The sequence below is a fragment of the Hypanus sabinus genome, chromosome 5, assembly GCF_030144855.1.
Source record: "Hypanus sabinus isolate sHypSab1 chromosome 5, sHypSab1.hap1, whole genome shotgun sequence".
NCBI classification, from domain to species: Eukaryota; Metazoa; Chordata; class Chondrichthyes; order Myliobatiformes; family Dasyatidae; genus Hypanus; species Hypanus sabinus.
In genome coordinates this window covers 167,455,018-167,471,975 of record NC_082710.1, presented here as the reverse complement: position 1 = coordinate 167,471,975, position 16,958 = coordinate 167,455,018, and the positions used below count along the sequence as shown (strand labels likewise).

Genomic DNA, 16,958 nt, shown 5'->3' with positions numbered 1-16,958 from the left:
AAAGAAGACTACTGTGGTGGTGTTCAGGGACCATTCAGAAGTCTGTTGGCAGAGGGGAAGAATCTGTTGCTAAAACATTGAGTGTGGGTCTTCAAGCTCCTGTACCTCCTCCCTCACGGTAGTGCGAGAAGAGGGCTTGTACTTGATGGTGAGGGTCCCAATAGTGCTGTGCTGAGAGAGTCTACAGTTTACCTAAATAGAGTAACAATCCTGCACTTTGCCCCGGGAGGGTGGGTCCAGATATTGCCCTCTGCTCACTGGTGTCTGGAGCCCTCCAGACTCTCGACAAGCGAACGAGAGAGGTGACCGCTGAACCAAGGTTGAGACCTTGGTTGAGGTGTGAAATTTCAGTCAGGTTACAAATTTAGTCAGTGTAAGGACATCCCGCAGTGATGTTATAGATTATGTCCTTGCATCTGCATAAACCCAGGGCGAAGTCTTAGGGAGAGTGCAAGATGTTGGGAACAATTTGAATTTAATTAATTGCTCAAGAAATGATCTTGTGTGCATGACTTCCAGAGGAAAGTCATTGACATAATTTCAGAGAGGAGGGGAGTGAGTGCCTCCAGGCAGGGACTCAGATTGATCCATAAAGTGAGCAGATAAAGTTGCAACAAGGACACACAGTAAACACGAGGATGCGGATGCTGGAATCTGGAGCACAGAAACAAACTGCTGGGGCAACTCAGTGAATCAGGCAACTACTGAATTCTGAGAGGCCTGGATAGACTGGTCATGGGGGGGGGGGGGAACTTGTTCGTTTGCTGTAGAGTCTAGAAACTAATGCATAGTATCAGAATCAAAGGACGTCCCTTCAGAGCTGAGGTAAGAAGGAATTTCTATGGCCGGAGAATCTGTGGGAATTCATTGCCACAGACGACTGCAGGGCAGAGATTGATGGACCCTTGATTGGTAAGGGGGTTAAGGGTTGCCGGGGGAAATTAGTTTGAGAGCCAAAAAAAATCAGCCATGATATTAAGGTGCAGCAGCCTTGATGGGCTGAAGGGCCCGATTCTGCTCCTATATCATGTGGCGTTACCTGTGGAGGGAAATGGAAGGTCAGTGTTTTGGGTCGAGACCTCCAGCTGGACTGAAAGAGTAGAGGGGAGGTAGCCAGTGCGAGGGGGAGGGTGATTATTGGATGGTAGCTATCAAGAGGAAAGACTGAAGACAAGAATTAAGTAACCGCACTAAACTGATATAAGTCACAGCTGGAGTACTCCAGCAAGGTTGAGTACTAGCGTGTGGGAAGGTGGACCAATAGAATTTTGCCCATGGCAGGAGACCACATTGCATCACAACCTTGCCCTCGTATAACTGTCTAGCAAACTTCCAAAAGCTCGAGTGTTACTGCTTCCCAGCAGTTTCCAGTGCGATGTTTCCAAGGCCGTGGCAGCCCAATGACCTGATGTCATGACAACAATTGGGCTGGTCAATGACTTCATAAAGTGGGTGAGGGGTTGGACAAGTGCTTCTGTTTGTTGTGTTGAGGTTGAGAGATTTGAAAGCTTCAGGTCCAACCACGTTGATGTCACAGCCAAGTAAGCTCGTTAATAACCTCTACTTGCTCAGGAGGCTAAAGAAATTCAGCATATCCCTGTCAACTCCAACAAATTTTCATCAATGCATCACAGAAAGCATTCAATCTCTAGCAAATGCTCAGCACATGACCACAAGAAACTGCAGAGAGTTGGTTATGGACACGGCTCAGCACATCACAGGAACCAGCCTCCCCTCCATGGACTCTGTCTGGATTTCTCAAGTGCCTCAGTAAATCAGCAGCCCCATCGAAGACCCCACCCACCCTAGAATTCTCTGTCCTCCCCTCTCCCATCAGACTGAAGATACAAAAGTCTGAAAGCACGTACCATCGAGCTCAAGAACAGCTTCTACCCTGCTGTTTCCAGACTCTTGAATGGACCTCTTGTATGATCAGAGGGACTGCTGGCCTCTTCACCTACCTCACACTATAGTTTACCAGCACAGCATAGTTCTGGTACCTTTAACCCTTTGTTGTTATTATTTTACTTTATCCTAGCTCTGTGCACGGTGTAATGATGTGATCTGTATGCAAGACAAGCTATTCATTATAATCTTGCTACATGTGACAATAGTAAACCAAACTGATACCAAGCTTAGGCAGGCCTAGTTCAAGTTTAATTTTCATTCAACCACACACATGAATACAGCCAAATGAAACAGCGTTCCTCCGGGGCCAAGGTGAAAAACACAGTACTGACAGCACACCATAACACATAGTTATGTTAGCAGAAAAAACATACAGTAAAAAAACTAAAGCCCAAGTCCCTGAGTGGCATAGGATGTTATCCTGGTCCAGCTTGTCTTCCATCGAGCAAACACTGTAGGGCAGTACCAATGGGGGGTGGGGGGGCACCCCCAACCCATTACAGGTTCCAGTGCACCCAAAGAGGCCTCTGCTCTCTTCCACAATGCCTCGCTCGTCTGCAACGGGCAACACCGTGGCATGAGGGTCTGGTCTATGCTTCAACCAAAGCAGCACAGCTCCCCCACCGTCACTCTCGCCAATGAATCACTGAACCAGACCTGCAGTATTCTACGTGACCAATGTCCGACAGGGTACTGTGATCACCGTAAATACGGTCCTTCAGTCGCTCATTGCGAGTCTCACTCAATCACCACTGCCGCTCTTGAAGCGACCTTGACGATGAAATGCCCACTGTGCAGTGAAGGAGGCACTTGACAACAATTACATTTACACAGCACTCAGAGACCTCTCGAAAGGTAATTGACGCACAGTGAGTGTTGTGCGGACAAATGCAAGGGTCATTCTGCAAATCAATAACCAGTTCATCTAGGTATTTGGTGCCTTGGATCCCTCATCGCTAATCCTGCAGGTTGACCGAGGGGCACTGCATGTCTCATAGGATGGGCAGACTATGCTCAGCATCTCACCTGAAAGCATCCCATTTAACCTCGTGTCTCTCCACTTGGTCCTACTCCAGGAGATTAAATCCCAGATGTGTTCAGTTCCAGTTGCCTCATTGTAGGAAGGACGTGGAGGATTCAGAGAGGGTGCAGAGGGGACTTATCAGGATGATACCTGAATTAGGGAGCATATCTTATGAGGAGGGGTTGAGTGAGCTCGGGCTTTTTGGAGTGAAGGAGGACAAGAGGTGACTTGATAGAGGTGTACAAGGTGAGAAGACACACAGATAGAGTGGACAGCCAGTGCCTTTTTCCCAAGGTGGAAACGGCTAATCACAAAAAGCCGTGAGTTTAAGGTGATTGGAGGAAATGATAGAGGAGATGTCAAAAATAGGTTTTTTACACAGCATGGTAAACGCATGGAACACGCCGCCAAGGTGCTGGTAGAAGCAGATACATTAGGACACTTCATACACTCTTAGTTAGGCTTGTGTGTGAAGGGTAAATGGAGGGCTAAGTGGTCTGAGTGATCTTAGTTTAAAGTCGACACAACATTGTGCGCCAAAGGGTCTATACTGTGCTGTACTGTCTGAAGTTCCAAATGTTCCATGTTATTACTTGCTGTGTCATCTTGTTTTCATGGGATTGTGGTCAGAAATGCAGTAATGAAAACAGGTAATATTGTCACCCAGTCTACACCTATTGAAAGAAAGATGCTGTTTCAGTTAACTACCTCCCGTACTGTCTGTGTGCAGTTTTCTCGTGTGACTGTGTGGTGCTGTAGTTGCCCTCCATTTCCCAAAGGCTCCCAGGTCAGGGGTAACTGGGCTGCTGGAGATTGCTACCAGTGGGTGGCATTATCTGGTGTGAGTTGATGGGAATTGAAGGACAAGTGTAACGGGGTGGCTAATGGTCAGCATGAACTCAGTGGGCTGAAGGGCCTGTTTCTACATTGTGTGACTCTACACCATGGGTTCTCAAGCTGGGGTCCACAAACTCCTTGCTTAATGGTATTGGTGCATGGCATAAAGGTTGGAGCCCCTGCCCTACACTGAGAATCTGTCTGGCCTGCAGTGTGTTTCCAGCAGTTATTTTGGATTTCTTGCAGTAGTTTTTTTTTTATTTTCCGTCAGTGAAGCGGTAATGGATATAGAATTGGCAGTGACCTTCCAAAAGAGCTCTCTCACTGTCTGAGGGAAGAGTTATATACAGCAGTGGGGAATGAGTGTGGGAGTGATGCTAATTGGTGAGCTCTTTCAAAGAACCAGCACAGGCACGCTGGACCTCCTTCGGGGTTGCAAGGTTCTATAATAAATTGTCAGCACGTAGCTGGTATTAACATCTTAAACCATGGAGCTCCTCCTGTGTCTCAGTGTGACACTAAGGCATACAGAACAGCAAAGTCCCTGACTGCTAGTCTGCACTGTTACTTATCTCACTGGGGTGATGTATTAATAGCCTCCCCTCTAGAAGGGAGACGCAAGAGCCGGCAGATGCTGGAAGCTATAGTACAGGCAAACTGCTGGAAGAACTTGTCGGCTATTGCCCCTCTTTTTTTTTCCAGCCTCAACCCACCCAAAACGTTGGCAGCCTGTTTCCCTCCCCAGATGCTGACTGACCCGCTGAGATCCTCCAGCACTTTGTGTGTTGCTCCAGATTCCAGTGTCTGCAGTGTCTTGTGTTTCCACCACGGGCTCTGTCAACTCTTCTCGTTACCTCAGTAAAGCAGGCAGCATAATCAAAGACCCACCCACCCTGGGCATTCTCTCTTCTCCCCTCCCATCAGGCAGAAGATACAAAAGCCTGAAAGCATCTACCACCAGGCCCAAGGACAGTTTCTACCCCGCTGTTGTGAAACTCTTGAACGGGAATGGGGAGAGGAATTAAAATGGTTGGCCACCAGGAAATACCATCCTTTGGTAGATTGTTGAAAGGGAATAATCACAGCTGAGCCCCAAAGGCACTAATGGTTTAGGGTGAAATTCTGATTATAAGCCTTATTATATTATTATTATTATTGCTATATTTCTACACTATTCTTGGTTGGTGCGACTGTAACGAAACCCAATTTCCCTCGGGATCAATAAAGTACGTCTGTCTGTTAACAATTCCCTCTGCGAGTGTATTGGAATGGAGATCACTGCTATTACTGTGAAGGACAGTGAATGAATTAGAGAGGGGTGTATGCTGCCAGAACTAGAGGGCCTGAGGAGAGGTTGGGAGTGTTGTACCTGTGCATTGTAAACACAAGAGGTTCTTCAGATTTCAGATGCTGGAAATCTTGAGCAACACACACAAAATCCTGGAGGAACTCAGCAAGACAGGCAGCATTTGTGGAGAGCGATAAACAGTTAATTTTTCAGGCCAGGATCCTCACCAAAGTTCAAACTAAATTTATTATCAAAGTGGTACCGTATACTACCCTGACATTCATTTTCTTGGCAGGCATTCACAGTAGATCCAAAAAAACACGACAGGATCGATGAACAATTCACACCAGCAAAGACGGGCAAAAGACCAATGCGCATGAGGCATCAGCTTGTTCAAATACAACAAGTAAAGCAAGATAATGAATAAATAGTGTTGAGAGCATGGGTTGTAGAGTCCTTGAAAGTAAGACTAGGTTGTGGGTTCAATATCCTGTTAGGAGCAAGCTGAAGGATGACCCGTAGTCAATGTTTAAAAAGGAACATCTAGGATCAGAGGGCACAGCTTCAGTTTTAGAACGGAGATGAGGAGGAATTTCGTTAGCCAGAGGGTAGTGAATCCGTGGAATTCATTGCCACAGGCAGCTGTACAGGCCAACTCATTGGGTATATTTATAGCAGAGGCCAATAAGTTCTTGATCAATAGGGGTATCAAAGTTTGCAAGGAGAAAACAGGAACACGGTGTTGAGAGGGAGAATAAATCAGCCATGTTGGAATGGCAGAGACTCGATGGCCTGAATGGCCTAATTCTGCTTCTCTGTTGTGGTCTAATAACGGGGTTTATTAAAATTTTGCTGTGCACAATGAAACCAGTCGAAGCTGATATACCTGAGCCTAAATTTGGTACAGTTTTTATTTCTAAGTACAGTGCAGAACAGGCTCTTCCAGCCCTGTGCGTTGCACGCCGCCCAGCGGCCCACCAATATAACCCTAGCCTAATCACAGGAGCATGTTCTCAGCTGACGAGATTACCAGTAAAACTGCATTTCGATAACAGCATGACTTAATTAAGTAGCAGATTAGGTCCCGATAAAAAGGTTATCCGCAGGTCTATCCAAATCCAATTTTCCATTACAGTAAATGGGCAGACACAACAGGTGAAGTTCCTGAGTCACTGCTGCATTCCATGTCTCTACATCTACATGTGGTTTTATTTATTTTAATTTTTTATTTTATTGATATACAGAGTGGAGAAGGCCCTCCATGCCCTTCGAGGTGCACCACCCAGCATTTAACCCTAGCCCAATCACAGGACAATTTACAATGATCAATTTCAGGGGAAGAACATACAGCCAGCAGCGGGAATCGAACTCGGGTCGCCTGTACTGTAGAACATTGTGCTAACCACTGCACTACCCTGTTCCACAGTCCACGTCCCTATGTACTAATTATTAGCCCTCACTATTCTTTCTTTGGCAACATTCCTGATGAACAGTCTCAACCCAAAACGTCAACTGTTTATCTCTCCTCTCCACAGGGCTAAAACCAGTCATCCCTGGCTTCATTTACTGAAATTCTCCCTCGGGCCTCAATGCAAGAATATGCCTTGTAGAGTGATGCAGCACAAAACAGGCCCTTCGGCCCATCACATCCATGCCAGCTATCCAGCATACATCTGTACTGATCCCGTCCACCAGTGTTTCGTGGTCCGCAGGACTGTTTTGGTTACTGGTCAATGCTGAGAGAGTTTCTGCCTCCGCTACCCAGTGCGTTCTAGAATCCGGTTTATTATCACTGACCTGCCGGGAAATTAGTTGTTTTGCGGCGGCAGCTCAGTGCGAGACTTAAAGATGATGGTAGTAATGAGAAGAGGGCATGTCCTAGGCGGTGAGGGTCCTTACTGATCGATATCGTCTTTCTGAGACACCACCTTTTCAAGTCATTCAGATTCTAACCACCCTCTAAATGATAAAACTCTTACTCAGATGCCCTCTAAGCCTTTAAGGCGCAGTGCGCTGTGTGAGGATTGGGTCGGACTGGCTGGCTTGCTCCTTGTGGCCGAAGCTGGGGGACTACCTCAGCTGAGGACCGCGTGCTGAGTGAGCATTTGCACTAGGCAGCAGGGACGTCCTGTGCCCTGCGGTTCTCCAGTTGGGCTTTGGTATTGGCATTGGGTTGTTATGTGTCACCTGTGCCAAGATCCAGTGAAAAGCTTGACTTGTCAACCGTTCACGCAGATCAGCTCATTAAACAGTGTACTGAGCTAGAACAGGGTAAAACGGTAACAATGCGGAGAAAGTGCATTGCAGGCAAACGATAAGGTGTTAGATCATAATAAGGTATATTATCAGGCTGAGTCCATTTTATCGTACAAGCGGGTCTGTTCGAGAGTCCGATGCAGGAGGGAGACCCACAGCTGATCACCTAAATCGGAGTAGATGTGGGTTCATATCGAGTGGGGTTTGGTGGTTTGGGAGGACGTTCCCCAGAAATGGCTGGACCAGATGAGCAGTGTCGGGACAGGGAGGGCCAAGAATCGCCGAAACCAGAGAGGTGGAGTGGCTGCATTTGGAAACGTGAGCTCGGAGTCCTCGGAGAGAGATGGGGAGCGTTGACTCAGTTTGTGAGCCTGCGGTCCACATTACTGAATGAGAGAGGTGGAAAGCGTTCACTAGGCTTATGAGCTTACGATCCACAGCACTGAAGGAGAGCGTTAACTCAGCTCGTGAGTTTGTGGTCCACAGCACTGAAGGAGAGGAGGCGGCGAGGGTTAACTCAGCCCATGAGCTTGAGGTAGCTGCACCTCACAATAATAGCTATTTTAAAACTATAAATTGCAGTAAATATATAAATCAATAAAAAAATATAAATTAAATAGTGCAAAAAGAGAGCAAAACAAAACAAGGTAGTTTTCAGGATTCATTGTCCCTTCAAAAATCGGATGGTAGGGGGAAGAAGCTATTCCTGAAGCATTGAATATGTGTCTTCAAGCTCCTGTACCTCCCCCCTGTTGATAGCAAGGAAAAGAGGGCATGTCCTGGATGATGGATGTTCTAATAATGGATGCTTCCTTGTGGTATTTCCATTGAAAGGTGTCCTCAGTGCTGGAGAGGCTAGTGCCCATGCTGGAGCTGGCAGAGTTTACAACTTCCTGCAGTTTTTTTCCAGTCCTCTGGAGTGGCCCCTCTAAACCAGATGGTAATGCAAGCAGTTAAAATGCTCCCTGTGGTACATCTGTTGAAATTTATGAGAGTCTTTGGTGACTCAAACTCCTATGAAATAAAATCACGGCAGTTCCTTCTGTGTAATAGCATCAATATGTTGGATGCAGGATAGCTCCTCAGACGTTGACAGCCAGGAACATGAAACTGCTTACTCTTTCTGCTGCTGATCCCTCGATGACGACTGGTGTGTGTTCTCTCAACTTCCCTTTCCTGATGTCCAGAATCAATTCTTTGGTCTTACAGACATTTTGTGCAAGGTTATTGTTGTAACACCCCTCAACCGGCTGACCTTTCTCGTTCCTGTACACTTCCTCTTCATCGTCTGAAATTCTGCCAACAATAGTTGTTTCATTGGCAAATTTATAGATTGCGTTTGAGCTGTGCCTGGTCACATAGTCATGGATCTATAGAGGGCAGAATGGTCAGCTGAGCACATATATTTATATATTGTGTTTGAGCTGTGTCTGGTCACGTAGTCATGGATCTACAGAGGGCAGAATGGTCAGCTGAGCACATATATTTATATATTGTGTTTGAGCTGTGCCTGGTCACGTAGTCCTGGATCTATAGAGAGCAGAATGGTCAGCTGAGCACATAGATTTATATATTGTGTTTGAGCTGTGCCTGGTCAAATAGTCATGGATCTATAGAGGGCAGAATGGTCAGCTGAGCACATATGCTGGAGCTGCGCCAGTGGATTGTGGGCAAGGAAGAGATGTCATTTCTGATCCGGTGAGGAAGTCAAGGATCCAGTTGCAGAGGGAGTTGAAGCCAAGCCTAGGCTTTGGAGCTTGTTGATCAGAACTAGGGGTATGATTGTGTTGAATGCTGAGCCGTAGTCCATAAACAGCAGCCTGTAGTAGGTATTACTGTTGTCCAAGGCTGAGTGGAGAGCGAGTAAGATTGCATTTGCTGTAGCCCTATTTCAGTGGGTCTGGGTCCTTGTTTAGGCAGGAGTTGATTCATGACCAACCTCTCAAAGCAGTTGGTCACAGCAGAAGTGAGTGCCACTGGGTGACAGTCATTGAGGCAGCTATGGCAGTTATGAGTCTCGTCCTCAGCAGACCACAAACCTCCTGATTCATCCACGGCTTGTGATCTGGGTATGTCTGGTATGTGCTTGAGGACACGGACTCGCCCACACAGCTCTCGATGGCAGGTTCGTAGATAAGTCCCAGAGTACTGTCCAGACAAAGCAGCCCTGTGAGCACTCCTCTGACTCCCTTGAACAAACCTTGGTCCTCACCGCTACTCACTCCAATCCATTACGTATGCAGATGGAACACTTAGTATGGTGGATAGATAAAAATTGGTAAGTGTTGGTAGAAACACGCCGAAATTCTTTGGCTTTTGACAAAGTAGAGGTATTAATGAGCTTTCTTGGCTGTGGCATCAACCCGGTTGGGCCAAGGCCAGCTACCGGCGATGTCCGCACTTTCAGCTGTCAGGCCTCTCAACCTCAGCACCTTTCATGATAGAGCACAGAAGCAAGTCTCTCTGTCGAAAGCAGTGTATTTGTGTTCCTCTTGTCCCTCATAGATTGTCCAGCAGTACAGTACAGCACAGGAACAAGCTCTTCCTCCCACGTGCCTATCTAATTCACCTCCCTGCACGTGGTCCGTGTCCCTCTATTCTGCCTGTTCGTGAGCCTCTGAGATGTCACTATCGTATCTACATCTACAACCTCTTCTGGCACCAAGTTCCAAGCTCCTACCACTCCTCGTATACATTTAAAAAAATTGCCTGGGAAACCCACCTTTTAACTTCCCCCTCTCTCCTTACAGCTGTGCTCTATTATGTACAGTATGTCATTTCCACCCTGAGGAAAGAAACTATCCATCCTATTTATGCTTCTCTTTATTTTATATCCTTGTGGTGAACTACGTGTGCCTGTCTGGACACGTCCCCTGCTGACTGCTCCTGTGGCTCCTCCCACAGACCCCTGTATAAAGGCGATCTTAGCCTGGGCCAGGCCTCTCAGTCTCCGGGATGTAGTATGGTGGTCACTCACTGCTGGTTCCTTCTTCCAGTCAATAAAAGCCGATATCTCGCCTTTACATCTCAGAGTGAGTTATTGATGGTGCATCAATCCTCCTGTCTATTCTCATCTAATTCAACTCCCTCATTTGCTCATCCAGCCTTCCCTTAAATGTTACCTTCACCATCCCCCTCGACCGCTGGCAGGTCGCATCCTCTTGGGGCCAGCGAAACATCTTTGTGGTGCAGGAAACAACAGGTTGGTTGAGTTGGTCCGTTGGTTGTAGCTTGGTAGAGAGAGAGAAGATACCATTTTTTATCCTTGTGCTTTTCCAGCATTTACTCTGCACTCCAGTCAGCTCATAATTTGCTTTTACAAGGACATCCCGGTTTGTAACTGACAGTGATGGCCTGGTGGTTGAGGCTATCAGTGTTCATTAAAAATTAAAGTACAAAGCTCTGGGTCCTGGAATTAGAAAGTTCCAGAAATACACAGCAAGTTGGGCTGCACCCAAGGGAGGTAAAACAATGCTAACATTTTGGATCGAAAGCCCTTCTTCGGAACTGGTCAGAGGCAGCTGGGGCCTGACCTGCTGAGTGTTTCTATTCTTATCACACACGTGCGCCCAGGTTACGAAGTACAACCAAGTGTTTGGGAGGCTGGCAGGATTGATTTACCAGCTGCTGTCAGGGCCACAGGCATCTTCTGCCATGAGGGAATTCTCCGTTCCCTGCCACGTTTTCAATTTGGGGGCTGTCTGGCTCATGGGAATATGATTTGGGGGACTTGGAGATGAGAGATGGGAACATGTGGCTTGTAAACTTGTCCAGTGGCCCAGGGGGCTAGCGCCCTTCCAGTGGGTATTAACACAATGAAAAACTTGCCTGATGCAGCATCAGAGGTACGTGGGTTCAGACAACACACAGAACTTATGCTCAACGGTCACTGGGACTTGGTAATTGGTACTCCCGGCCCAATGGGAGTGGTGAGAAAAGGGCACGGCCCAGGTGGTGGAGACAGCACCTCCATTACATGTTGTCAGCGGTGGGGAGGACTGTGTCCACGACTCTCCGCAGCCTCTTGCACTGTACCTTCCAGTGGCCGGTGAATCTGTAGAATTCTTTGCCACAGGGAGCTGTGGAGGCCAAATCTTTATTTAAGGCAGAGGTTGATAGATTCTTGATTGGTCAGGGCATGAAGGGATAGAGGAAGAAGGCAGGAGATTGGGGCTGAGAGGAAAATTGGATCTGCCATGAAGAAAAATGGCCTAATTCTATAGCTATGGTCATGATTCTGACTAGCTCCATGGCACTTCCAGTGCAGAGGATTGAAAGCGGCTGCAGAGGGTTGTGGATTCAGCATCTCCATCAGAGAGCTGCCCTCCCTACTGCTGAGCCCGTCTTCAGGAGGCTGTGCCTCAAAAAGGCCGCGTCCATCACTGAGGGCCTTCACCGCTGGGGGCTCCCATCAGGGAGCCTGAAGACCCACACTCAGTGATCCAGGCACAGCTTCTTCCCCCCCGCCATCAGTCACTGAACCCGTGGACATTACTTCATTTTTCTGTTGCATTATTTATTTACCTTTGTTATTTATAGTATGTCTCATGTCACATAAGTCAGTGATAACAAATGGTTTTTGATCTTGATGTGACTAGTCAGGATGCGATACATTCTGAATACTGGATGAACTCAGCGGCTTAGGCTGTACCTCTGGAGGGTTAATGTTTCAGGCCCAGGCTCGAGACGTTTACTGTTCATTTCCCTCCATAGATGCGGCCTGACCAGCTGAGATCCTCCAGTAGTTTCGGTGATGCTCCAGATCTCCAGCATCCGCAGGGCCTCGTGTGTCAGGGTGCTTCCGACAGCGGGTCTGCAGAAGTTTCACGGCCTCTTGTGCCTTTTCCAGGTCATTCTGCACTTCATGGTGGGCTCTCCCAGCGCAGCGGTCAGTCAGGACCTGGCTCAGCTCCTCATTCAGGCCGGACTCATGAAGGGGTGAGTGGCGCAGCTTTGCAGAGGATTTGCCCCCACTCCCAGCGGCGGTCGAACCAGGACCTCCAGCTCTCCCAGAGGCACGGGGACAGAAAGGAGTCGTGGGTGGGAGTCCAGGAGAAGTTCTGTCGCTAACGGCTCTCTCTCCTGGAGGCTGAGCCGAGGGACGAGTGTCACTCTGAGGCTGAGCTTTCACAGCAAGGGCCATCTGGAAATGTTGTTTGACACGCTGCAAGATTCGCTGACTCTCTGACATCCCACGGAGCAGCCTTCCAACAGCGTTAAGAGGCTGTGCGTATATTGGGACCCTGAGAGATCATCAGGGCTGTGTTAACGTAGAAAGCGTGGAGTGAGAGAGGGCTTACACAATCCACACCAGTGTGGCACCACACCAAATGGTATCGGCTTGCACCCAGGGTGGATGAGCGGGATTCCTGCTGTGACATCAGAACAGACCCTGCTGGGAGGGCAGACCTGTTGGCCACGACACTGATTCAGGGTGGGATCATGGTTCACACACACAGTCCTCTCCCCCTCTGGGACAGGGTGGGGCAGTGGGTCACACACTGTCCACTCTCCCTTTGGGACCGGGTGGGGCAGTGGGTCACACACTATCCTCTCCCTCTGGGACAGGGTGGGGCAGTGGGTCACACACTGTCCTCTCTTTCTTTGGGACCGGGTGGGGCAGTGGGTCACACACTATCCTCTCCCTCTGGGACTGGGTGGGGCAGTGGGTCACACACTATCCTCTCCCTCTGGGACTGGGTGGGGCAGTGGGTCACATACTGTCCTCTCCCCCTCTGGGACTGGGTGGGGCAGTGGGTCACACACTGTCCTCTCCCCCTCTGGGACTGGGTGGGGCAGTGGGTCACACTGTCCTCTCTCCCTCTGGGACTGGGTGGGGCAGTGGGTCACACACTGTCCTCTCTCCCTTTGGGACCGGGTGGGGCAGTGGGTCACACACTATCCTCTCCCTCTGGGACAGGGTGGGGCAGTGGGTCACACACGGTCCTCTCTTTCTTTGGGACCGGGTGGGGCAGTGGGTCACACACTATCCTCTCCCTCTGGGACTGGGTGGGGCAGTGGGTCACACACTATCCTCTCCCTCTGGGACTGGGTGGGGCAGTGGGTCACACACTGTCCTCTCCCCCTCTGGGACTGGGTGGGGCAGTGGGTCACACACTGTCCTCTCCCCCTCTGGGACTGGGTGGGGCAGTGGGTCACACTGTCCTCTCTCCCTCTGGGACTGGGTGGGGCAGTGGGTCACACACTGTCCTCTTTCCCTCTGGGACTGGGTGGGGCAGTGGGTCACATACTATCCTCTCCCTCTGGGACTGGGTGGGGCAATGGGTCACACACTATCCTCTCCCCCTCTGGGACTGGGTGGGGCAGTGGGTCTCACACTATCCTCTCCCCCTCTGGGGCTGGGTGGGGCAGTGGGTCACATACTATCCTCTCCCTCTGACACTGGGTGGGGCAGTGGGTCTCACACTGTCCTCTCCCCCTCTGGGACTGGGTGGAGCAGTGGGTCACACACTATCCTCTCCCCCTCTGGGACTGGGTGGGGCAGTGGGTCACACTGTCCTTCCCCCTTCTGGGACTGGGTGGGGCAGCGGGTCACACACTGTCCTCTCTCCCTCTGGGACTGGGTGGGGCAGTGGGTCACACTATCCTCTCCCTCTGTGACTGGGTGGGGCAGTAGGTCACACACTGTCCTCTCTCGCTCTGGGACTGGGTGGGGCAGTGGGTCAGACTATCCAATCCCCCTCTGGGACTGGGTGGGGCAGTGGGTCACACACTGTCCTCTCCCCCTCTGGGACTGGGTGGGGCAGTGGGTCACACTGTCCTCTCTCCCTCTGGGACTGGGTGGGGCAGTGGGTCACACACTATCCTCTCCCCCTCTGGGACTGGGTGGGGCAGTGGGTCACACACTGTCCTCTCCCCCTCTGGGACTGGGTGGGGCAGTGGGTCACACTGTCCTTCCCCCCTCTGGGACTGGGTGGGGCAGTGGGTCTCACACTGTCCTCTCTCCCTCTGGGACTGGGTGGGGCAGTGGGTCACACACTGTCCTCTCTCCCTCTGGGACTGGGTGGGGCAGTGGGTCACACACTGTCCTCTCTCCCTCTGGGACTGGGTGGGGCAGTGGGTCACACACTGTCCTCTCCCTCTGGGACCAGGTGATACACAAACAGACATCCATGGCATTTAATTTATGAGGCCCTGCTGGTTGATGTAACACAAGATAAAATATAATTGTCCTTGAGGTTATCTGATTGTTATGACAAGGAGGATCAAGATAAATCTGTCAGAGTTGACACATTGACAGCGTGAGCATGGTTAGGGAGTGGCAGATGGGGGAAACATGCAGAAAGTTTCTGTGATCACCAACCTTGAGAAGCCAGTTAGCAGGCTTGGCAGGTGGAGAGGGAGCAGAGGAAAGTGGCCACATTAATTATCAGTCCTGTCACAAGCAGCCAAGCTCTCCCAGCTTCCCTGTCCCAATGCCCACGGCAGGCACAAGCTTCTACCCAGCCAGATGGAGCTGGGCTCACTCCTGACGGGGGTGGAAAGCAAAGCCTCGTCTGTTCTCGTTGTTGGAGATTCCACCCATTTTAGGGTGAACACAGAGTAAGGGCCGCTCTGCTTTGTCCCATCATCGTACGACTGGGATCAGAAGCGGGACAGCATGTGTCACGTAGAGAATAAAGCTTCTTCTCTGTGCTGCTCACTCTCACTGTCCCAGGACAGGGACAGAATGATTTAAATACGGAACTCAGCTGTCTATACTGTCCTATCACACGCTTCTAGGACAGGGGCAGAATGGGTTAAATACAGAATAAAGTTGTCTGTACAGACCAATCACCTACTCCCAGAACAGGGACAGCATGGGTTAAATACAGAATAAAGTTGTCTGTACAGACCAATCACCTACTCCCAGAACAGGGACAGAATGGGTTAAATACAGAATAAAGTTGTCTGTACAGACCAATCACCTACTCCCAGAACAGGGACAGCATGGGTTAAATACAGAATAAAGTTGTCTGTACAGACCAATCACCTACCCCAGAACAGGGGCAGAATGGGTTAAATACAGAATAAAGTTGTCTGTACAGACCAATCACCTACTCCCAGAACAGGGACAGCATGGGTTAAATACAGAATAAAGTTGTCTGTACAGACCAATCACCTACCCCAGAACAGGGACAGAATGGGTTAAATACAGAATAAAGTTGTCTGTACAGACCAATCACCTACTCCCAGAACAGGGACAGAATGGGTTAAATACAGAATAAAGTCTGTACAGACCAATCACCTACTCCCAGAACAGGGACAGCATGGGTTAAATACAGAATAAAGTTGTCTGTACAGACCAATCACTTACCCCAGAACAGGGACAGAATGGGTTAAATACAGAATAAAGTTATCTGTACAGACCAATCACCTACTCCCAGAACAGGGACAGCATGGGTTAAATACAGAATAAAGTTGTCTGTACAGACCAATCACCTACTCCCAGAACAGGGACAGCATGGGTTAAATACAGAATAAAGTTGTCTATCCAGTCCAATCACCTACTCCCAGAACAGGGACAGAATGGGTTAAATACAGAATAAAGCTGCCTGTACAGACCAATCACCTACTCCCAGAACAGGGACAGAATGGGTTAAATACTTAGCACAATTCTATTAGCCCCATTCCTTGTCTCCTTATTTCCCAGTGGGGGGAAACCATTGGAATCCGACTGCGTGTTGGATGTGCAGTACTGAACCGGGGTCACGGGAGCTGTGATGTGTTGGCAGTAACTGCTGTGCTACCCTGCTGCCCTGGAGATGCAAAACACATCTCCCCTCCACCTGTCTGATCAAACATGCCCAGCGCCGGTACAGAGTAACACTCCATTGACACTCACAACCCTCCCAGGGCCAGGACAGGAGATGAATTAACAATCCCAACAGAATGAGGATTCCCTCGGTCCCTTCATCATTTGAATTCTGAATTCTCTCACCGTCAACATTAAATCCAGTTTTCTCTCAACTTTGGCCAAATAGCTGTTTTGATATTTGGCCAAAGCTGTTTGTGCTAAACTCTCATTGCATCTTAATTCTTAATTAATTTTACTGAGCTGTAGGAATTCATGTTGGATTGTTCGTCCCAATTGCCGCATTTTTCCGTGCTGTAATGTAATGTTCGGCTTCATTCTGTCTCTTGCAGTGAAGGGACGGAGGCTCCGTGCATCACGTCCGCAGGGTTCCAGTTCCTGCTGCTTGATACCTCGTCCCAGCTCTGGTACTTCATGTTACAGTACCTCCAAACAGCCGAGGTAAAACTGAGGTCGAGAATGGCCACTGAGCCAGGTGACTCTGTCACCCTGTGAAACTTTATCTCTCTCTCTTACTCTTGCTTTCTTTTTTCATTCTTTTCTTCCTCTCCCCCTGCACCTCTTCCCTACCACCCCTCCCCTCTACCCACTCTTCTCCCATCTCCCTCCCCATTGATACCCCCTCTCCCCCCTTTCTCCTCCATATTTTCCTCCCTCCCCACTGTCTCTCTCCCCCACTCACTCTCTTTCTCTTCCTTCCTCCCTCCCTCCCTCTCTGCTCTCCTTCCTCTCTCCCTGTCCCCCTCCCTCCCCCCTTACTCCCTCTCTCTCACTGTTTACTCTGAAGAAAGTGGAAGGGGTTCTGCAACTGTAATTTGGAGTGATGGTGG

The 16,958-nt window shown here is 49.3% G+C and overlaps 1 protein-coding gene across 2 annotated transcripts in view; it reads left to right on the top strand.

Moving 5' to 3' along the window:
* The window catches only part of gtf2h4 (general transcription factor IIH, polypeptide 4), a 130,889-nt gene that overhangs the window by 65,496 nt on the left and 48,435 nt on the right, over positions 1-16,958 (top strand). For both annotated transcript variants that reach the window (XM_059970843.1, XM_059970842.1), the window contains 2 exons: positions 12,163-12,251; positions 16,461-16,569. In XM_059970843.1, coding sequence (XP_059826826.1) covers positions 12,163-12,251; positions 16,461-16,569 — 198 coding nt within the window. The remainder of the gene's footprint in view (positions 1-12,162; positions 12,252-16,460; positions 16,570-16,958) is intronic.